Consider the following 23956-nt stretch of genomic DNA (forward strand, 5'->3'; position numbering starts at 1 on the left):
AATCTTCCCGTGCTTCCCGGCCGCTTGCCCTACTTTATATCAATGGCATACCTCAGTTAAATTGTCTGTTAACAAGCAAGCAGTTCGTGTATTCATCTATAGCTACGTGCGCCTTTACATGCATTTTACTAGCTGCCCGGCCTTGCAACGGTGTGAATTTCTGATTAAGAAAGATAATATTCCATTCAAAGGCCTAAATATTAATCAAATCACACACAATACGGCTTTCAATATATAATTAACTCTTAATACGTTTAGACAGCAAAAATAAACTCAGTATCACGTGAAATGATACTTTTCCAAGTTACCGTCGGTGCGTCGTCTGCTGCAGTCGCATGTGGTCATAAATCCTGATCATTAGCTGTTACAATGTACGTACATCGAGGAAAGTCACCAGACTAATGAAGAAAGGGCGCCTTCCATAGTTCAGGTAAAAAACTCAAATTTTGATGTTGTTTGTACATTTATTTGAAGATGATTGAAGCTTGAATGGTTTCTATTTTGTAATAAAAACGTCAAATTGACCGGACTACAGATCGGTTGCTGATCCCTTCTCAGTTCTCTTTCCAACAGTCATTGCCAAGGATCGATCGAGTCTCCAGGCAAAACTAGATGTCGAATTATTTGGCTGTTGCTAGCAGATACACAAGTTTCTATGGGAAGAGGCTTTAGCCGCTTCCGTAGGCACAGGTGAAATTGGTGCATTGCAAACCGTAGCCAAGCAATGCGGAACTATGAGGCGTCGGACTTATGCGGCGTCGAACATAAGAGGCGGAATTTATGCCTCATGGTCCAACGCCTCATTATGTCCGACGCCCTTATGAGGCGTTGGACCTATGAGGCGTCGGACTTATGAGCGGACCCCAATGATTGCAAGACGCTTACGTTCTCGTTCTCTTTATTCCCTTAAAATTACATTTTCTCAACGATGAGTTCAGAGAAGAAAAATAGTCGATGAAAATGAGCAGCGACGACGTGTATTCGAACACGGGATCTTTGTATCCTATAGCTCCTCTCGCTATCCACCAGGCCAATGACAATTCAATTGAATTCAATTTGACTTTATTATCTCTGACGGGAAATTTAATTGACCTTTTACATTAAACAAGTTAATGGAAAAAGCGTTAAAAATATCCAAATAAATACTAGGCCTACACAAAAACCCCAATGCACCAGTCGAGCTATACGAATGCACGATGATCTTCCGCAAAGTCATTAAAATAAAAATCAAAAGAGAAATATAATTGCTTTCCTGTTGTTTTAAAGACATGGTGTTTTCTTTCACAAAACATTTTCCTTGAAGTTTAAACAAAATGCCCCCGACACCACCAAGTAACACCCAAGTCCACTTCAGTGTTTCTACTTCTTAAAGACCGCTGAATGACAAAATACTGGTTACTGTCTTCACATGTTAGAGTATTTCTTAATCCATGAAGGCCGGTCGCTGCCATGTCTTTGGAATGAAACTGAGCACTATGCATTAATGCAGAGCCTTGATCATCTCGTGTGAGCACCAAACAACAACTCGCTGCTTCATTCCTCTGCTACGTTTAAAGGGAATATACAACATTTGCAAACATCGAACTGAAACAAAACTACCAAATATTTACGAGTACCTTACTAGGATGTTGGTAATTGACAGTCTAAAGCATCCTGTAAAATTATGACACCTGGTGTGAAGTCATTTTCAAGAAAACGTGGTGTTTTTGTATAAATTTCCAGTGATGGTCGGCCGACACCGTTGGAAAAACCTAACTATTTTTTAACTACTGCTCCAAATGTACCATTCTTTTTAGTCCAAATTTTGTTTCCTTTTGGTTACATGTTCATGAACGGGTGCAGGCCAGCTAGACTGGTTCCCTTACCTTACAATTTCCCGGTATCTATAAAATGATCCAGTTCATCTTTAGTGGAATCAGGGAACCAAGCTATTTCAACTTTTTTTGTATTTCTTGCTTTTTCCAGCATTTACGAACACTAAACTTCGACCATGTCAGTGCAACAATATTTGATCTATTATACTAACCCCTCAAATAGTTCATTTTTCTGAAAATTACAGCAAAAGCCAATAATGCACATTCCCTTTAACCGGGAAAAAATTAAGACCGTGCAGAAAGAGTACAGACGTGCACATCAGAAAGAGAATGTTTTCAGAAAGAGAAAGATTTTTCTTGGTTATTAACCATTGGTCCCCATAAACTCTAATGATTGTGACTTTAAAACTGGTCACCAGGTGCCAACAAAGAAAATTTACAATTTTCCATACTTTTCCGGACAACTGAGGGCGCTGTTGTCGTGATGTCGTTTCAGCGAGAATCTGTTCATTAGGTGTTTTTTTTTTGAAATAGTGAACCCAACAAATTGCTCTTTGAAAACAGTTGTGATAAAAGTTTGCTCATTTGCTTACTGCCATGAACTAACACAACAACGAATCACTAAAGAAAAGAAAGTTTACGACGGCGAAATACAGGGTGAGTCTAAAAAAGCGCAACCCAAATCCAATAAAATATATTCCATATTTTAAAAAATACGTAGCACCAAAAATAATAACGACTGGAAAGCCAATTTCATAAGCTACTTTAGATGAAAAAAATGACTGAAATTGCTCAATCCGTTCAAAGAATATCACCATTTAAACACCATGACCCTAAAACCTGTCTCGTCCAAAAATAGCAATTCATTGTGTGTTTTTACTGTTTGGAACAACACAGAAAATGACACAGAATACTTGTTGCAACAACTGTCACGAACTGTAGTACACAATATCCTCTTTAACAACCCTGGTTAGGCAAACAATATGTTTATAAAATCTATAAAGGACAAACCTTCAAAGGGATTCTGTTGAACATTTTTAACGTTGAAACAGAGATTGTATCGCTGGTGATGTTTGAAGACGATTGCGACGACGATTCTTGAAATCGCATTTTTTGGACGAGTCAGGTTTTAGGGTCATTCTGTTTAAATGGTGATATTTTCTGAAGGATTGACAAATTTCAGTCATTTTTTTCTTCTAAAAGTACCTAATGAAATTAGCCTTCCAGTCATTATTATTTTTGGTGCTACATATTTTTTTTGTATCTGAAATATAATTTTGGGGGTTTGGGTTCCGCTTTTTTTGACTCACCCTGTATCCAAAATTTTGGCAACTTTGTGCGCATAAACTAATTGCAACATTGAGGTTTCTGCCTTATATGACATCACATTTTTGCTTATGAATATGGAAATTTGCATTAGCATACACCAAAAAGGCGCCAAAACACCCTTGAAAATGGCAAAATGAAAATTGAAAATAAGATTAAATGGGACACAATGGTGCATTTTCGAGGATTGCATTAAAACAATTAATTTCATTGGTCCTTTAAAATGGAAGGAATATCTTTTCGTAATTGGACTTCACAGTTTGGGTTCAGGGGCATTCGCTGGGCGGGAACATTACCGAAAGTATTAGTAAGCAGAGAACAGTTTAATCAAGTTTTATTTTGATCTATGCCAAGTGTGTGCGCGGGGGGGGGGGGGGGCGCATTTGCCCGCCCCCATTTTTCTCCTGGCCTAGTTCCCTGAACTCTATTAATTTTTTCGCTGTTCAGAATCAGAACTATATACTTAAAGGTAGAGATGAACTCATTTTGCTTGCTTGTATTAAACATTAGCGATGGTGATTAAGCATGCTTAATTAACCCTACACACATTAACGAAAGCAACTACTCTAAACTAAAATCTTAAGTCTTCCTTTTAATATCTAGATTATCTGTTTATCCCAATCGAATTTCACACCGGAATCAACGCTCGGTACTGCTATTCAAGTTTTGTCTGATGTGGTGGATTTATTCACAACGATACTCGATATCGAATCCTTTGTAGTTGTACATGGAGTCGCTCTTGAACTTCATCAAGGCCAGGTTTGTTTTGGAGTCTTTGGTGACACCTTTCAGTTCATCATCACAGTATCTGGCGGTCCAAGCAAAGTGATTAAAAAGAACAAAATAAATCTCAATCTTGGACTTACTGCGTGGTCACGCTTGATTGCGGTAACATCCCTTCCATCCCTGCGACTACACTGAATCGAATTATCCCTGGAGTAGGCAAGTACGATAATGGCATTCAAATTGAATCTCCGGTTATTAGGTATAGGGCGCAGGCGCAGGACGTTCTCGTAAATGAAACGATTGACATCTCCAGCAACGACTTTTATCCCTTTACATGTGGATACTATTCATTGTAGACCAATATGCACTCTGAATTGTACAGAAATGTGACTCACTCGTCAGGGTATATCTCATCGAAGATGTCGCCAATTTTCGTTTCAAAAATATCGAAGAAGCATCCCCATCCTTCAATGTCGAAGTCCTTGAAGTCCAGGTGGACGGTCATACCGACTGGACACTGTACAAGATGAATGGGGAAAATAGGAATCTGAATGAACTATAAATCTATAAAACATGGGTACTTCTATAGCTTACTTAACTATACTCTCACACCGGCCAACGAGCTGGTCCTGAGCGCTTCCCCATCAAACAAAAATGAAAGGTGAGGAATATATATACTATAAAATAGTAATATGGAACCTGAAGTGTTTGTTTCTTTTCCGCAGGGACATTTTCTGCAAACGACTGTCTACTGTCTTCTGATGTAAAGTTTAGTATCTCCTTTTTATTTGGAAAAGTGTCAAAAGTTCCCAATGGTTTTGTTATTTTATTTTAGAGATTATTTATACCAATTCACAGTAGCACAAGAGTGTAAATACCAGCTCCGTTTTAATGACCTCATAACTTGCTCCTGCCCATCCATCGCGATTGATGTGTGGAATAATGTTTGAAAAAATGAGTAATGTTTTATAGCGACTTGCTGCATTTTGGATGCTGAGTTATGAGCCTACCTCGATGGCGTAGACACACTCGGTGTTGCTGGGGTATCTGTCCGGGTAGCCTGGGCTCTGGATTACTCCTGATGTGGCATTGAACTCCGCACTGCAAGCTGAACCATGTATTGAGAGAACAATTGAAAAACATGTAATGAAGGTTAACGGCAATTCCTTTCACAAAGGAATAAAAAAAAACGAATTTTTGTGTCAAAAATTGAAATTTGTCTGACTTTTAATGAATCATGCCTAGTTTATTCTAACAACCTCCCTTGTTAACATGTAACCCTTACACGAGTAGCCGAAAATAATAACAGTGGGCATTACTGATGACGTCACACTTTGCTTACTTGTGCGCTTTTCTATGGGGCTACGAAACAGTCGTCCCAAACAGCCTCCAATAAGACAGTACACATGTAAACAAAGCATGACGTCATCGGTACAGAGGCGTATTCGGACTTCACCCTAGCTAGATAATGTTTTCTCTTGACAAAAATCGTGCGATGTGTGCGTGAATTGTCTAGTTTCTGAGATTCAGGCAAACTGTTTCAGGAGTAAATTCAGAGTATCAACAGCCGTTTGAATATGCACGTGACCGTATTTAATTAAAAACAACCCATACTACGTGAGAAGCACAATAATATTTACGAACAAACTTGAGGGTATACTTTGAGCAGTTTAATACGATTTTGAAATAAGAAATGGAGCGAATAATCTTCTCTTCTCAAACAAGCATGCCGTGGTGTAATCGTCTGTGCCCCTACCCGTCTCGCCGTTGAAGATCTCACAGTAAGCTCCCTTGTATTCCTCCAGACAAACGCAGGTGCATTGCTTGGACGGCAAGCCGCCATGTTGACACTTATCCTTCAGGTCCTCGGGGCAACCGTCTGAGGTAAGACAAGATGGCGACAATGAGAAATTAATAATTTTTGTTGCGCTCCAACCCCATGGAGTATCAGTGGCGCATGTTTATGGTGTAAGTCGAGGACACGCGTGTGAAGCATCGAGTAATTGAGGACAGGAGTTAAATTACGAGTTAAATTACGATTACGTCCTCAATTAAAGAAAACGTGTACAAAACCAATGACAGCTGTTGCCAAAAAGTATGAGCGAAAGATCGACGACAAGGAGCCACAGAAAATCCTCGATTTACACCCTAAACAAACCTATGTCCTGGCCTACACCGCGTTATGGGGAAGTTTCTTATTGTTAGGATAATTGGGACCGAGTTGTGGGGACTACTTGCTGTGTGGGGGCTACTTGCTGTCCCCATAGCGTTTTCGGTCCCCACAAATACGGCGTATAGAGACGAGTGTATATCCCCACAACTACGGAACAAGAATGTGCTTTAACCTTCCATTCTCTTCGTGGACCTGTGAACAAAAGAGGTCCACGGGAAGCGTGAACGCTTTGTGGACTTGCACGCGTCCACACTAGGTTTTCCCCTAGTGTTTAGAGGGAAATGAAGAGGAACACTCAAGGAAATCATTATAAAAAGTTTAGTTGAAAGAGTGTTCACTTTGCGAGTAAAATGAGTTTTTCTTCGTCTTTTCTTAACTACACGAATACAAAGGAATGTCCACAGTAGGTATGTAAGGTAAGTCTGAAGGGTGTGGGTGAGTGGTAGTCTATGTAATAGACCACGGTGAATGCCGTGGTCTATTATGCGCGAACAGATTTGTTGATTGATTAGGCAAGACCCCGCCTCTTGACTTCCTAGATTTTGACCAATCAGAAGGCGCTTTCTATCGGTCTATCGGGTCTTCGGTCATTCACCCGTTGCGCGTCATAGACATGGATTAAAAAAAAATAATGTCACGGCGCGCGGCGCTCGGTATCATGTTACGCGAATGCGCTCCCGGCTGTTGTTGTATTACAAAATGCTGCATTCGAATTGACCAATTACAGCGTTAGTCCTGATTTTGGGATGAAATGACGTCACGATTTAGTAAAGTCGACTCCGATTAGCTGGCGCGCGGCTTGCATAAATCTGGGCGCCTCTCTGATTCACGGCGGGGGGGGGGGGGGGGGGGAGGCACATTGCCGCTGACGTCATTAACACGTGCCCTTAAAGCGACACTGTACGTCCTGGAAAGCGCCCTAATGGGATACAAATAGCGTCTTAAACAAACTGATGTATCATTGGGGAAGAGCATATAAACGTACAATGTAAACGTCCACACAACCATGATTAAGAAATTGTGTTTGCGAGAACTAATTCCGGGTGGTCAAAATTCCGGAGTAAAAAATCGAGCTGTTTGGGTGCTTGTCGTGATTCCAGTCGCACAATTTCACCACTAAATGGAATGCACGAGCACGCGACGGAAACAACATGAGCACGCACGACGTGTACCGTTGTCACGGTCTCACTTCTCCGGCGTGCTAGCTTCTCCGGGTGAATGCGGCGGATAATTGAGCACGTTACAGTGTTCTGAAGTCTACCAAGTCTATTACAAGAATGTGTTATCTAACACTTCCTGTGGGTCAATACGGGCGATTCCCAATAGTGCGCCTCCAAGAGTTTGCAACGCGTTGGCCAATCACAATGCGCAAAATCTGTCGACCCAATGCGCGTTTGGAAAAGGTCGACTGATTTCGCGCATTGTGATTGGCCAACGCGTTGCAAACTCTTGGAGGCGCACTATTGGGAATCGCCCGTATTCATTCCATGGTCTTGCAAGCATTCTGATTTGTGTTCCCAGCGCGTCATGCATGTGTCATTGTGTGTGTGTTCTTGGAGGAATAATTAAGAACGAAGCTCCTTGGTCCGTGTTCCTTGCTCGTTCATGGTCCATTTTGTCTTTATTATTGCAACCATGGCTTAAAATAAATGTGCATTTCAAGTGTTTTGTTTTGTTATTGGGAGTTAATAGTGCGTGCCACGAAAATTCTGGATTGGACTGGTACCCTGTATAAACCATTCATACAAATAAGATCTTACGTGTACAAGTACAACCTCGAAGAACTCAGCACACTAATACAGTGACGAAAATGTACACTACTGCGCAATTTTGTGCATGCGTGTTGAAGCGAAATTTCCGTTTTGGAGAAGCTAGCACGCCGGAGAAGTGAGACCGTGACACCGTACATTGAATCTTGCATGCATGACACTGAAGCTGGGGGCAACATCCAAGAAGGAGACTTACATTCAGGGCTGGAATTACGTATGGCCTCCTCAGGACCATAAACCGAGAAATTTCGAAAATGAAATTCTATACTGTACGTACGTACGTACTAATAAATGTCAAGATTAGAAAAACGAGCGTTTTCTGAAATTGTTTTTTTTTTAAATGGTAAAATAAATTTATAACGCATACATATTTGTTTAGAAATGGTGTTATTGTCCGCCTACGGACCAAAATTCGTGTGAGGGTATGTCTCGTCTTGAGAATTTGTTCCCGTGGATTGCTGTTTCAAAGATAACTATTATATTAGAGTTTCAATTATATATTTCACTAAGGAACAGTGGACTTTGACCTCACCGTAGCAGTCGTACATCAGGTTAAACTTGTAGATGTCAAGTCGGGAAAGTCTCCACTGTAATCCCATCTTATCCACCTCCGAAAGTTCGTGAGGAACAATGGTTTGCGAGCGGCCATCTTTGCTGAAAGCCTATGTGAAGATGCAGATATGCACACTGAAGTACATGTACATGAATATAAAAAGATATCCTAAATTCCTATACCTCATACATATTCATGATCGAGAGCCGAACGTTCACTGGTCAATTCACCATCACGTGCCAGATGTTATTCTTGCTGTTTACCAAACGCGCGCGCGAGGATTCACGCACATTGTAAATACGCATGCGTAGTAGACTGTCGCATGGGTTACCCGTGCGACAGTCTACTACGCATGCGCGTTACAGAGCAATCAAGGAACTGTCGCACGGGTGCAGTACGCACGCGCGAACATCGCCCAGGAGAGATGCATGGTTGCATGGTTCGCGTAAATGTTAATTTCCAGAGCTCAACGATGCCGTACTGGAGAAAATTTATAGACCGTGTAAAGATGTCTCCTGTACAAAAGAAAGTTGTACACATTGCAAACATTTGTATTTACAACTGTAGTAACTGTATTATATTGCAAACGAACCGAACTAGTAATTGAAGTTGAATTTTTTGGTGAGCTGTACAAGTTTCCCCGAATTTTGTTTTAGGTGCATAATAATAAAACTAAATTCGGCAACTGAATATGTATGAGGTATAGTAAAACAAATATAACATGGTTTATTTCGGGTGGACAGTCGATATTAGCTCCCCTCGGTATTGGAAGTTGACAAACTTGGGGAGCGAATATCGACTGTCCACCCGAAATAAACCATGCTATATTTGTATACTATTTCGTTTATAAACTAGTAGGGGTATATAGTCGCTTAAAACAGCACGGCAATTCCGTTCCTAATGACCGACGGATGAAAAGGTCCATTTCGATCATTTTGGAGTAAGGTCGATCGAGGATTATTGCTGAAAACTTGTTTATCTGTGACGTAAGCTACGCCTTGGCACTAATAGCAAGAACGTGTGTACGATGGGGCGATGGGCAAAAAAACATAGGAACATGATCTGGTCGTGGCTAACTGTCGTTCATTTTGATATGAAGCGATCGGCCATTTGATTTATACAGTCATGTGGTTCAAGGGCGAAATCTAAAGGTTACGTAATACTTCATTTTGAATGAAACTACATGTACATACACACATGTTCACCATTGGTTAGCGAAATCTTTGAAAATGTATTTCTCCCGTTTGGAAGACCGTACCTTCATGCAACTTTCAGGGTTTACTTCCCTCATAATGATCCGAGTATGTGCTAAAAATCGTTGTGATGTGTTCATTACCTTTCGCTGAAATTGGAAAAATAGGCCTGGCTACGTGCACTTTTGAAAGTTGGTACACTAGCGTTTGCTATATCTGTCAATCTTTTCAAGACTCACAAATATTACTAAGGTTCCTATTAATTATGTTATGCAGTATACATTTGCAGAAAAGCTTCCTTCACGAGTTATTAATTAATAAATATTGCCCTTTTTGCCGGCTTCAATTGGTCGATACCAAGACCCACGCCAAAACACGCCGAGTGACGCTAATGGATATGCTAATGTACCATACTCGGTCAACCGTTGCACCGACGGCACTTTGCTGAACAATGCACGTCGGTTGTGTCGGCGGAAAATCTTCGTCGAAATTTCCCATGGAGATGGTTCTAGTTGGTACACTAGCGTTTGCAACAACATATTACCCGCGCGATGTCTCGACGCGCGTCTCGTTCACGCTGACGTGTCATACACTAGCCTATATTAGAGAGTCACACGTGACCGCGTTTCAGCCAACCAGGATAAGGAACAAGCAAGATGTGTTATAATGATTGTTATGACTGGGCTTGTTACTGGACTTGTGACTGGACTCGAATGCACCGATGCGGTTAACTCTCTATTTCTCGCTCAAACCTGGTCACGGTAGATTGAAAAAGTCTCAAAATCATTGTTTTGTATGTACATGTACTTACATCGCTCGCGTAATGCATGATAGACTGCAGATCATAAGGGGCAATCAGCTCCCGGTCCACCATCTTGAAGTCAGAGGCGTATCCTGCCATGATGTTCTCCTCGACGATGGTGACATGGTTGACGCGATCCGAGCGGCTTTGTTCATGGTAGACGCCGAGGGCGTGGCCTATTTCGTGAAGGCAAACCCCGAGCTGAACATACATAAGCAAGAAAAGAATAAGTGAAGATTAAGATTAAAACTCCCATCATTGGAACCACGCCTATTCACGCTCCGCCACTGGGCATGCAGAGCCTCGATCTGGCAACTTTACATAATACAAATAGCCGGTTCAGTGATCTGAACCCCGACACAGGAATCACTGAGCCGGCTTTATCTATTGTGTAAAGTTGCCAGATCGAGGCTGTGCATGCCCATGACGGAAGTGTGAACAGAGCGAATTGCACCTTCCATGTGCGTTCTGCGAAATTAATATGCTAATTGAATTACACACGTGATCACCTTTTCGGACAATTCCTTTTAATGCAATGATGCTGGAGCAAATGAAGAGAGATTCTCCTATCATACCAATCATTTACCAAGCAACTCAGTTTCTATCTTAGAATAATCCAAAAAATGAAAACACCTAAAACTTACTTGTTCTCCTAAATTATTCAGACAGTGTTGGTGTTGTCATGGCAGTTGTTTCAAAGTCTTTTTTCCTTTCTCTTCAAACAATTTGCAACTCACGTGATCACAGCGGTCTTCCTGTAAGTTGAGATTTCCGCCTGGACCGCCTACTGTCGAGTAGCACCTTAAAATGGAAGCAGAACTCAGCATAAAGTGCCGATGTAATATTTATAAAAACAAACCCAGAGGGGATATCGAGCGGCTATGTGTAGACGTTTCTACCACTCGCTTCAGAGACGGTACATTTTTTGCAGTATTTATTTGCAGTATGCTTTTTTTTAATTGCCAAAAAAAACCCCAAATGATAAATTTTAAACAGTGACATCATTTTGGCCTCTTTATCTGTTGCATCCAGCCCAGATAAAACTGGTATGTCATTGCGTGAGTTTTGGATGAAAAAAGGCCTCCTCCTTCCTTTTTTTCCCAAAATGCAGGACGCTGAACTTGTTTTTATATTGGGCCTAACCTGCAAAACGTGAGTGGTATTAAGTAAGGCCAAAAAAGTCTCCGGTTTCTGGTATGCGTGCGCGTCGCCGTAGCCATGCGCGTCGGCAAATGAAAAAGTTTTTTTTTCAATGTAAGAAGATGTCTCAAAACTGCCAAACTCACTGGTTTGACTGGAATCCTGCATCTGCACAATTTTAACGTGTTTTTAGATGGGGTTACGATCGAGTAAAAGCTGTATGTGGCTTCTCTGTACTCCCATATATTTTGCACTAAATTTAGTCGGACACCATTAAATTTGTAGTCATCAGCCGACATTTGAAGGAAAAAAGGTAAAAAAACTAGAGATCTATGTCCGCTTGAAAACAGAACACAGGGCTTTTCCGCTTATTATTTTTGTAGGACTTTATGCTTTTTTGCCAATGTGCAGTCATGTAAATAATATTGTTTGTAGGACTTTATGCTTTCCGTAGAATCCACATATCAATCAGACCAAAAAAACCCCGTTCGCTTTCAACAACCATGCATGCCATCTTGGAGAACCGCTACTTCTTTTGTAAACGTGTAGTCCCTGCAGATAAAGGTCCTCAGCAACACTGATGAGGCTGATGGCTACTATGTGGAAAAGCTAAAACAAAATCAGAACAAAAACAAAAGCTTTTCCGCAACTTTGCGAAAAGCCCCCCCCCCCAAAAAAAAAGCCGCGTCGCCGCACCACCTTTGATGCAAGCCCCATTCAGAAACCGAAGACTTTTTTTTGGCCTAAACGAGTGTCGAACAGTCACCACATTTGGTTGATATAAACTGATTTCATGTCAATGCTATAAGTCTACTTCCTGTCGTTCAAAACGTGCTTAATTTGGCCAGACTTATACCCCTTGCCGTTTCCCTTGACTTTCAGCGGTGGGATGTCTCCAGTGTAACCATCTTGGGCCTCAACGAAATTGATGCACGTCATTTCCCTGTACAGATTGACGGCTTCCTCGAACTTTGCTTTCATTCCATTACCTTCGAGAAAAAAAAAACATGATTGAGAAGATACAATTTTAAAGTTTGATCCGTGTCCAATGACTATGTTCGTATCAGAGATAATGATATTGGTACAATGTTGACCTAAGGAGTCCAAATACTGTGACGTCATCGAATCGGAAGTTATTTTGTTGTTGCATGTTTAACACATTCATTGTTATTTTTTTTTTATATTTTCAGAAGTTCTTTTCCATCTTCAAACCGAAAGTAGCGTGTGTTTGTAAATAAAATATATACTGAAATTTGACATACGATGAGGTCATGATGTCGTCACAAAATGATCATGACTACGTCACAAAATGTCAACATTTTTGGACAGTTGTCTCTACAAGGTTTCGTCTTCATGCATTAAACCGTTTAGAAGAATTCCGTTTGTGTTGATATTTAGGTCTCCTTCGTTCGTTATCGATTTTGCAATCGAATACAACTACACAAAAAATTGTAATAATGCAAGACACAATCTGGTTTTTGGAAGCGTATTTCTGACTCTGCACATAAAACGTATAGCTACTCAAAAATAGAAACAGTAGCCGCAGACGCCAATATGGCGTTTGATGAAGCCTGTAAAGTCCTTGGAGTTTGTGCAACAATATGCCCATCGTTTAAAAAATATACGTTTTATTGCTTTTTTGTTTTTTTTTCATAGGCATAATAAAGTTCTGCTCTAGGCTAACGAAACAATGGTTCGTGGCTACACTGTACGAAATAATAATCGTGCAGTGGTTCAACAAACCAATTTTTCGTTAGCTCGGAGCTGAACTTAATTATGCCGTTACAAAATACAACAGCAATAAACAAATATTTTTTAGATGCTATGGCGTATCCTGCATTTGCCATAAGCAGAAAATTAAACAATTTTCATTTTCTGGAAATGCAATATATGCTTCTAAATATACACGTTTATTACTGTTTGTCTTTGCATGGGCATACTAAAATTCTTCTCTGAGCTGAAGAACCTGGTTCATGGCTACACGGTACAAAATATTAACTACCTGCATAAAGATATGATCAGCAAACACGTGAAGCACGACCACCTAGAAAAATAACTTCTGGTCTGATGATTCCATATATTTTCACACCACTCACAGCGAAACATTGGCAGAACATTCCTTTTTGGCAAAAGGGACTTTCAATGCCTTGTTAATTGATTGTCTTGTTTCACGAATCTTTGTAAAATGGTGTGAAAAGATTCATGTACAAAGGAATAATTTTTTTGGACATTTAAAACAAGAACAACTTTGTTTATACTGACTTTGCGTGTGATAAGCCTCCCGCATTGAACATTTGGATATATATATTTATTTAATAAATAAATAATAATTTTCTTATTATCTGAATTGATCACTGCACTTTCGGTCACCCTGGAAGTAAGGGTTGAGAAATTTTTGTTCCCGAAAATAAAGAAAAGTTTGTTATAGGCAATATCCAACACCTCACGAAAAACAGGCTGTACTCAATTCAGTGCAAAATTTATAAATGAAAGTATTTGGTCTATTTTAAACCTTAACTCGCTGGTTTATCGGATCACAAAATGTAAAAATGACCTTGTTTTGTACTATGACTTATAACAATCGGTTCTTTATGTTTTTATTATAATCATTTTTTAAAAACTAAAACGACTTATAATTTCATATAAGATGACGTCATCAGTTGTATATTATGACTTATAACATTCGGTTCTTTATGTTTTTATTATAATCATTTTTTAGAACTAAAACGACTTATAATTTCATATAAGATGACGTCATCATGACGTCACATCTGGCATTCAAGGTTAATGTAAACAAGAAGTTTCAGCTTTTCTGTGATCGATTTGAAAGAAAAGCTGCGGAAAAGTATTGGCTCCCACCCCCCCCCCCTAAAAAAAGGAGAACCAGCACAAAACGAAAATTTACTTTAAGGGGAGTCAGATTGGCGTAGCGGTACTTTCCTCGCCTTCCACCGCTGTGTCCCGGGTTCGAATCCCGCTGGGCCACTATGTGGATTGGGTTTTCAGTCCCTACCTGATTCTGTGGGTTTTCTGGGCTTTTCCTCCCACCTCTAAAACTGTAATTTGTTCTCATTGTCTTCTCTCTACAGGTTTCTTCAGGCTTTCGAGCTACGGTGCTTATGGTACTTTTGAGGAATCCTTGGTTTCATTACCAGAAAGAAATAAAAACTAGAGATCTATGTCTGTTTGCAACAGAACAAAGGGCCTTTCCGCATTATGCTTTAAAAAAAAATCAATAACACGTCCGATACTATCAACGTTTCAAAGTACAATGTATACCGTACAATAATTTTTTAATTTAGCATGTGGCGTCTGTGAGATATATTATTGTCCAAAAGAAAAAAAAATCCATATTAAATCAGACGTGTCGGACTACCTTGGTACGCAATTTTGACCCATTTGGACTGATAGTTTTCTCAATATGAGACTATAAAAAATGCATCTTTATGAATGCGCCACGTGCCCTGCGATGACGTTATCTTGATAACACTTTTAATGCACATTTTTGCATTGTGGTCTTGGTTTGTACCTACAATCCTGGCCAAATCTCGCTGGGCCCCGAAGCCCCCGGCCCCCGTTCAATGTTGTCTCTCATTGTGCGGTGTGTGCTCCATCAGCTGGAGAGAACAACAATGACCGGGGGAGCGGGGGAGTGGGTGAAAGTGGCAGGTTCAGGAAGTGTCCCAACCATTTTGGCCGGAATTCTAGCCCTAACCTAAACCCTCACCCTAACCCTAATCCTTAGGATTTGGGGGAACATCGCTAGTGGGGAACATCGGTATTTGGGAACATTAGGTAGATCCCCAATTCAACAAAGCAGGCATCGTGATGGGTTCGAATCTCACCGGAGATAAATACATGTAGATTATTTCCCTGCAGTACTCGGGAAGTAAAAAGTATACCCTGCTTACCACCCATACGTGTTAGGGAAAACACGACAAAATATATATGTATTTGTTATTTCGATTTTACTATCAATAATTATTATCTTGCCTAAATATGTGTTCTTTCATTCAACCTTCGGCCGCCATTTCACATTTTGAAAACAAAACTCAAGAAAACAGCCCCCAAACGGCATATCATGCACATTTAGAACTATGAGGAAATTCAGACATGTCTGGATGTACAATTATAGCCTTGATATTAGGATTTGGACACTGCGCGTATTACGCGTTTAAATAATAACACACACGCGCGCGCTGGTTTCATAATACAACATGGCCAATGCATATACACGATTCACCATGACGGTTCACCAGTCATTTTGGCCGATATTTTTTACAAAATACAGATTGTGTTCAATGTCAAGCCGTATAAGGATGCACAAACAACGTGTTATCTCCGCCATTCCGATATTTGGACGCAAAATTCATCCAAACCATAGTGTAACCACGGTTCACCGCTGTAAATTATATAAGAAGGAGGGTCACTCACTTCCTTTATATAATTATATTGGTTTGGATGGATCCCCGATGGAGTTTTCGGCAAAATAACGGACTTAGTGAATACAAACAAATTCAAAAGGATTGTATTTTGTTGGCGAATCCTATAACAGCCTTTCAAGTTAAACACAAACTGTATTTTGTACAGTTATTGGCCAAAATGGCATGGTGAACCGTCATTGTGAACCGTTACGACGCACGCTACATAAAGTTGGGATTTTAAAGGGTCGTCGGTACTTTCGGTGGTCTATTGGTTAAGACATGTGCTCAATTCAACAAAGCAGGCATCGTGATGGGTTCGAATCTCACCAGAGATAAATACATGCAGATTATATTCCTGAAGTACTCGGGAAGTAAAAAGTATACCCTGCTTTCCACCCACACGTGTTAGGGAAAACACGACAAAATATATATGTATTTGTTATTTCGATTTTACTGACAATAATTATTATCTTGCCTAAATATGTGTTCTTTCATTCAACCTTCGGCCGCCATTTCACATTTTGGAAACAAAACTTTCGAGTGGTGACATCAACTTATTCTATTTCTTTACCCAGAAATGTTAAATGCCCAAACAGTTAAAAACTGGTTTCCATTGGTGCCCTGCATACATACAAATTACTAAATAATGTCAAGTAAAGTTCAACTCATAAAGGAAAAGTACCTTGGTGAAACATACGACGAACATTAATGTTTACAAATACGAAGTATCTTAGAAATATTAAAGAAATAAAAACACATTTTAAACATTCAAGTTTAAGGCATGAAGTACTGATCGAGAGATTGGCGAAAACCCCACAAAAAAACTCTTGGGAAAAAAACACGGGGAAATTCTCAATCCGGCTCAAAATAAATGATATGGAAACCAAGTATATAACTCCGTAGATCAGCGCAATTTGAACTAAATGTCACTATCTGATGGCTTTGCGTATATAGTTCTGATTTGAATGTGCCTTAGAAATTTATATAGTTCTGAGTTGTTCAAGCAAATGATTCCATACATATTCGCACCACTCACAGCAAAACTTTGGCAGAACGTTCCTTTTTGGCTAAAGGGCCTTATAAACTAACAAGGCATTGAAAGTCCTTGTTAGTTGATTGTCTTGTTTCACGAATCTTTGGAAAATGGTGTAAAAAGAGTCGTCTTTTACAAAGGAATCATTTTGTTTACACATTTAAAACAAGAATAACTTTTTTATACTGATTTTGCGTGTGATAAACTTCCCGCATTGAACATTTGGATATATATTTTTTTCAATAATAATAATTTTCTTATTATCTTAATTGATCACTGCACTTTTGGTCACCCTGGAAGTGAAGGTTGAAATGTTTTTGTTCCGGAAAAATAAAGAAAAGTTTGTCAAAGGCACTATCTAACGCCTTACGAAAAACAGGCTGTACTCAATTCAGTGCAAAATTTATAAATGAAAGTATTTGGTCTATTTTAAACCTTAACTCGCTTGTTTATCGGATCACAAAATGTAAAAATGACTTCGTTTTGTATTATGACTTATAACAATCGGTTCTTTATGTATTTATTATAAATATTTTTTAAAACTGAAAGGCTTTATAATTTGATATAAGATGACGTCATCATGACGTCACATCACATCTGGCAATCAAGGTAATGTAAACAAGAATTTTCAGCTTTTTGCGCTGATCGGTTTGAAAGAAAAACTGCAGAAAAGTATTGGCTCCTAACCCCTCCTCCCCTAAAAAATTCCCCAAAACAGAAAGGAGAACCATCACAAAACGAAAACGTAATAGGGAATCAGCCCCGTCTCCCAAAAAGTCGAACATTAATTTCCAAACGGTGATCGGATTGATGATCAGTCACCCAATCGCACCATGAACAAAGAATGATTCCTACAGAAGCAAGCGGTGATCGAAATCGGCCCGATCACAAACTTTTAACAATTTTAAAACGGTGATCGGGTTCTCAACCAACAACAAAGAAAGATTCTAGACAAAAGCAAATGGTGACTGACAGCCCATCAATCCGATCACGCAATCAATTCAGCGGCTTGCTTACATCTACAGAGCCACGAGTTTTCGCTTGAGGGATGAACAGCCGTGTATGATATGAATAGACATCATAGTTCGTTGGCTCTTGCCATGGACTACAACTAACCTACGTAAAATATTTTATGTTCTCGACATAATATTATGCAAGACAAAATCTAATTGGTTGAAGCGCATATATGGTGCTGCACATAAAACCTATTGCTGCTCAAAAAAAAAAGAAACAATGTCGGTAGATTTATATATCCCTAACAGCTGGAGTTTTTCCTGATGGGTTAAAAATAGCTCAGGTTATACCGATATATAAAAAAAGACTCCAAACATGATATTCGAAATTACAGACCCATCTCTGTTTTATCGACATTTTCGAAACTATTTGAAAAGTTAATCTATACACGATTAATATCTTTTATATATAAACATGACATTCTCTCGGAATCACAATTTGGCTTTAGACGTAATCGCTCTACTGATTTAGCGACATTTTATGTAGTTAACAAGTTGTGTAATTATATAAATGACAAACGTTTTTCTATTGGTATCTTTCTGGATTTATCGAAAGCATTTGATACAGTTAACCATGATATCTTGATTCGTAAATTAAAACATTATGGTATCCGAGGAATAGCCCTAGACTTATTTAAAAGTTACTTATGTGACAGATCCCAGTATGTTTTGTATAATTCTGTAAAATCAACAGAACAGCCTATTACTTGCGGTGTACCACAGGGCTCTGTATTGGGTCCCTTATTGTTTATCTTGTACATTAATGACATCTGCAATACTTCAGATATTATTACATTTTGCTTATTTGCAGATGACACAAGTTTATTATATACTGACAAAACTGTAGACCTAGCGGTACAGAACCTTATTCTTGAGCTCCGGAAAATCACTACTTGGCTTTTAGCCAATAAATTATGTATAAATGTTCTTAAATCTAATTATATAATATTTTATGCTAGCCAGTACAAGTACACTCAGTCTGTTCCTATAATTTTGAATGATACTAATCTTGATCAGGTTAAGGGTACCAAATTTTTGGGAATACATATTGATGAGAACTTAACTTGGAAGAATCATATTGACGTTATAACAGCTAAAATATCAAAAAATATTGGTATAATGAACCGTCTAAAATACTTTTTATCTAGTAGCATATTACTAACCTTGTACAACTCATTTGTTCATTTGAAAATTTCATGTATACATTTCCCATTGTAAAGACCCTGAAGTCGTTCTGAACGATTGCATCCGTCGATCTGTCGACGACTTGTGCGTGTAGTCGTTCCTTATTGTTTCAAATGGCGAACTTTCCTGTGACCTAGACATTTGAAATATTATGTCAGTAAACAATAGCCAAATTGGCTATTTTCTAAACGCTGATTTCATTTTAAAGGATTGTTGCTAAAGCAGATTATCATTTCAAAACAGTGAAAATTCACTCCCACAGAAACTATGACAAGACGATTTAGATTGAATTGCACTCAATCGAATGGATCAAGATTTTACTGGAATTGTTCATTCTAATTCGTCTGGTCCCTATAGTTAAGTCACAGGACTTAACTATCCAGAGGCCGAAACCAAAGCGAAGGTTTGACACAACAACCTCCTCAACCACAGTAAAAATGAAGCTTTACTCACTCAGCGATGAATCGAACTTGTAAACGAGGGTCTTGTCTGGCCACAGTCGGAAGGCAGTGCTGGCAAGTTGGAGCACTTCGGCTCTGTTCTTGGACGTCACCTCTTGCATCATGTTGTAGACCTTCTTCTGATCCTCGCTCATCTCCATGTCTCCCTCCAGACAATTCGGAGACGGAGTCATCTCCAACTTGGCTGCGATCTTGTCTTTGCCCATGAAGAAGTCCACCGCCTCGCCATTGAATTCGTCTCGCACCTGGTGAAATATTGTGATGTACACAATATTAATGTTATATACATTATGACAATAAAGCACGATCTGCATTGTCAATCTCTTGGGCCGTCAGTATTTAATATCTCCCTTTATGAGTTTTTGTTGTTGCTATTTTTGATGAAGAGAGGATCTAACAAGGTTAGTGGGACCGCTGTTTTTTAAGAAAAAGGGAAGCTTTACGTCTAAAATTTTAGGAAAGTGGGAAGTGAAGGTATGAAGATTACCGCTCGATAATCCCAAGGTCCCTTGTCCGGAGGGTCATTAGTCCAAAGGTTTAATAGTCGAAAGGTTAACTAATCCGAACAATAGAATAATGTTAAATAAACCGAAGGTTCGATAGTCTGAATATACGATGGGGTTCGATAGTTCGAATCGACAATAACTTCAACAGATCGATTTGACAACACCGAACCTTATTGTCCATTCGGATTATTGAACCTATTCGGACTATTGAACCTATTTGGACTATTTTTTTTCCCTTTCTGGTCACCTATTTCATATTTTTATCTTTGGTTATTAAAACTCTTTTATACACAATTTCGACAGGTCTGTAATAGATATGCGTTTGCCAATAGACTATTCCACAGTGTCGCAAATCCCAACATCATGATTATCTATTTACTTCGGACAATAATTAAAATTCTATTGAAAAAATAAAATTGTCCTAGTCTAGACAAAAAATGTGTAAAAACTGTCATCAAAGATGTGTCAACCCCAAAAGACAGATTATTATATAAGATCAATAAAAACCCATTAAAAAATATCCAATATAAAAATCCCCCACCCAGAATTTTTTTAATTATAAACAAACAACAATTATAAACAAACAAACAAAGGCACACGAAGGGCAAGTATAAGCAAACTCAGTGGAAAGAAAAATACGCAAATGAAAAATAAGCCTAAAAAACCTGGGAAAAAAATAGGACTGATGTACAGTAGGACCCGCGAAAAAACTAATACATTGATAAGGAAGTAGAACATGTAGCTCTTTATGATCGGTTAAAAACGAATGAGTAAGGTCGCCACAGTGTTGTAGTCGAGTATTATGTCCATGAGAACGAGTATGAGTAAAATACTTTTTCATGAGTACGAATTCGAGTGCAAGTACAAGGCAAGTTTTTTCCCATAAGTACTTTCCACAGGTTGGAGCCCATTAACTTTTCATATGCTTTGAAGGGCTTTTCAGTATCAAACAAGGCATTAAACAATTGCAGAAGCCTCCCATACAGTAAAAAAAACCTGTTTTCCATGCATGTAGCTCTTTTTTTTAAATTCTTGCGGGAGAACATTTCCCAGAGTACGAGTGTGAGTACGAGTGCTCTGTCACGAGTACGAGTACGGGTAATTTCTTCCTGCGAGTGCGAGTACGACTACATTTTCATGAGTACGAGTATGAGTACCAAGAAATGTACTCGAGTACTGTAGTACTAGTCAACAACCAAATAGGGCACGGGCACCGGTAAGATAGAAAATTAAAAACCACTCCACTCTAGAAGGATGTTAGCTAGAAATTCACTCTATCACATGATAGGATGGTTTCTCTGAAATCTACAGGCGTCCGATAGTATAATATCCAGGGTTGGCTGATTTAAATCACTGGTTTAAATCACGATTTAAATAAAATGATTTAAAACAATCCCTGATTTAAAGGTATAGTCCATCATTTGCAGCCATCCGAAAAGTAACTGGCGTAATTATTGTTGAAAAACAAACTTGGTTGAAAAAACGTAAGGGGACTCAACTCCCTGTGAAATTATTCTTTCTGGGAAGCTGTCATTTTGAAGTAATCAACGAAAGAAGGCATTTCCAACGGTGATTCTTAAGAAGCACCGTAGGAAAATTTAAATTAGTAGTTCGTTTTGTTATTCAGCGCAGCGCGCACAAGTATTGGAACGACGCACACGCGCGCGCGGTTGTTATAATTCGTCGGATCAGTGCGCGACGTCGCGTATAGCTGCAATTCAAAACAATTCAAAATATGATTCAGTAACTTTGGATTTGAAATTGAGATCTTAGAATGCTGTTTTTCTCGGAATGTACAGCTGAAGCTTAGCTGAAACTTCATCAGGTTAGTTGCTCAGTATCCTTCATTAGATTTTGAACTCTTTTGTTGCTTCAAACGAACAAAATGCACAAATTACAAATGATGGACTGTAGCTTTAAAATACTTTTTTGTAAAAGTCTTATTTTTGGCAAAAATATTGATTGAGTGTAATTTTTATCATTTGAATCACCTGATTCCACCATTTACAAAATGTAAGATGTTGTTAACACATTAAAACACCCCTACTTCATCAGCATCGACTCCACTTACATTTAGGTTTTGCATAATTACCCAAAATTGTTTTGATTAAAGTCAAGATCTTCTCGAAGTTTGAATTATAAAGACAGCATGCACACTCACTTATGCTTTAATCATTCCTGGATCTGTTTACAGTAATATTGTGAATCAACTGTGCTGGTGTAGGCTTACCTGAACCATAAAAGGTGTATTATTTTAAACGACTGAAATTAACATAATGGCTGATACAAGACATGCCAATGAGTGGAGACTATTGTACAATTTTCTGGTTTTTCTGTCCCGAACAAAGCTATTCGAACATTTAAATTATGTTTCCAGACATGAACTTACCCCCTGGTCAGTCCCGGCCAGTGCAGAACCGACCAACAACAAAAGGATCATGAACACCTTCATCTGGCAGATAGGCTAGCTGTGTGTGTGAACGTTGGAACTCTCCTTCACTAACTGATGCAAGTCCGCATGCATCTGCCCCTTTTATTGGTCCAAGGGTCCGTTAAACCATTGCGTGTAAACTCGAAGCGACCTCCGAAATGACCAGATGGCTAGTCGTCAAACTGCCGTATTGTTTTTCACAAAAGCGGGTCGTCTTTATTCTATAGGCTTTTAATTTTCTTTATTTGGTGTTACTAATATTTCGTTTTGTATCAATGGGGAGCGAGGTCTCCATCAAGCGGTGCCCCCCATTTGAAATCTTGAATTGCACACAAATAATATATGTTGCCCTCAGTACCCTTCGAAAAATTGCTGTACCCCCGGCCAAGTGCCCCCTACCAGCAAAAAAGCAGTGTTCAGCTTGGTACGGTGGAGCCGCACGGTGTGTGAAAATCTGCTCAGAACTGCTAGTTAGCATGATTGCATATAGTACGTGGTACGAGAGGCCAGAAAACGCTTTAGTTTTCGAGATACGCGGTCTGGTCTGCCGAATGTTATAAAACTTTCCAGACATGTAGATTATGATGTACCATATCTAAAAAACTTTGTTCCCCGATCCATAGTTTGTTTTGGAATGAGAAAATCTGGGATAAATATGCCGAAAATTTTGCATGAGAAAAAAACATAAGAAACAGCGCCCTCTATTGACACAGTCAAAAACCTTTTCGCACGCACTGAGCTGCCAGATGACACCGGTACATCTTTCAAGATCATTACTGATCAAATACGTCTAAGCTGTTGCCGAATGGCATTCAGAAATCGAATTCGTCGTATATAATTCAATTAGACGAATTAAATTTCTGTCTAACAAGGTTTGGCGTAGACTAGACGAAATCGATACCCCGGTTCAAAAACATAGACTTCTTCTTTGAATTTGCTTGAACTGAATTTTAAATTGTCACACAAAAGACGAAATTAAACGTTGGAAGTGCACTAAATCGATGGTGATGGACGAATATGAATATTAGAAAAGGTGAATTCGAATGATAAACGTTATAAAATAGGCGGGAAAACCTATATAATCTAATTTAATTCATTTATTATTTATTCTTTATTTTTTTTGTTTGGGGGGGGGGATTTAAACCTGCACAGTTGTTACCCACACAAACAAGAATGGTGTTTAGATTACATAAATTTGTTCAATCTGTACTGAATGAGCATAACTTGTTTATTTTCAACTAACCAAACGAGCTAAATGAGAACATGTATACATTACAGGCCGATTAGATAATGTTCTTGTATAACATCAAACGTCTCATCAAATTCATTGCAAACTTTTTTAAGAAGAGAAAATAAAATTTATATTCCCCTATATGGAAGCTGTCAGTGGCAGCATTACAACTGCAA

The 23956-nt window shown here is 39.0% G+C and overlaps 1 protein-coding gene across 1 annotated transcript; it reads right to left on the reverse strand.

Annotated features, from left to right (window-relative positions):
* Window positions 1–3297: 3297 nt before the first annotated feature.
* LOC119744418 (blastula protease 10-like) lies at window positions 3298–22607 on the reverse strand. Its single transcript, XM_038220343.1, has 10 exons — window positions 22508–22607; window positions 19605–19857; window positions 12353–12485; window positions 11094–11157; window positions 10366–10557; window positions 8341–8470; window positions 5623–5745; window positions 4877–4974; window positions 4262–4383; window positions 3298–3948 (listed from the first exon to the last, which is right to left on the reverse strand). The coding sequence occupies exons 1-10, from the start codon at window positions 22568–22570 to the stop codon at window positions 3825–3827; spliced, it is 1302 nt and encodes a 433-aa protein (XP_038076271.1). The 5' UTR covers window positions 22571–22607; the 3' UTR covers window positions 3298–3824.
* Between the last annotated feature and the right edge of the window lie 1349 nt (window positions 22608–23956).

The sequence above is a fragment of the Patiria miniata genome, unplaced genomic scaffold (genome assembly GCF_015706575.1).
Source record: "Patiria miniata isolate m_02_andy unplaced genomic scaffold, ASM1570657v1 HiC_scaffold_7, whole genome shotgun sequence".
NCBI lineage: Eukaryota > Metazoa > Echinodermata > Asteroidea > Valvatida > Asterinidae > Patiria > Patiria miniata.

Excerpts from the sequence above, each read along its gene's own strand:
- LOC119744418 (XM_038220343.1), bottom strand. The coding sequence starts at position 22,570 with ATGAAGGTGTTCATGATCCTTTTGTTGTTGGTCGGTTCTGCACTGGCC. Across the intron at positions 12,486-19,604 it reads CAAGTTCGATTCATCGCTGA|GTAATGGAATGAAAGCAAAG; the intron begins GTGAGTAAAGCT and ends TTTTTCTCGAAG. Across the intron at positions 5,746-8,340 it reads CCTGATGTACGACTGCTACG|ACGGTTGCCCCGAGGACCTG; the intron begins GTGAGGTCAAAG and ends GTCTTACCTCAG.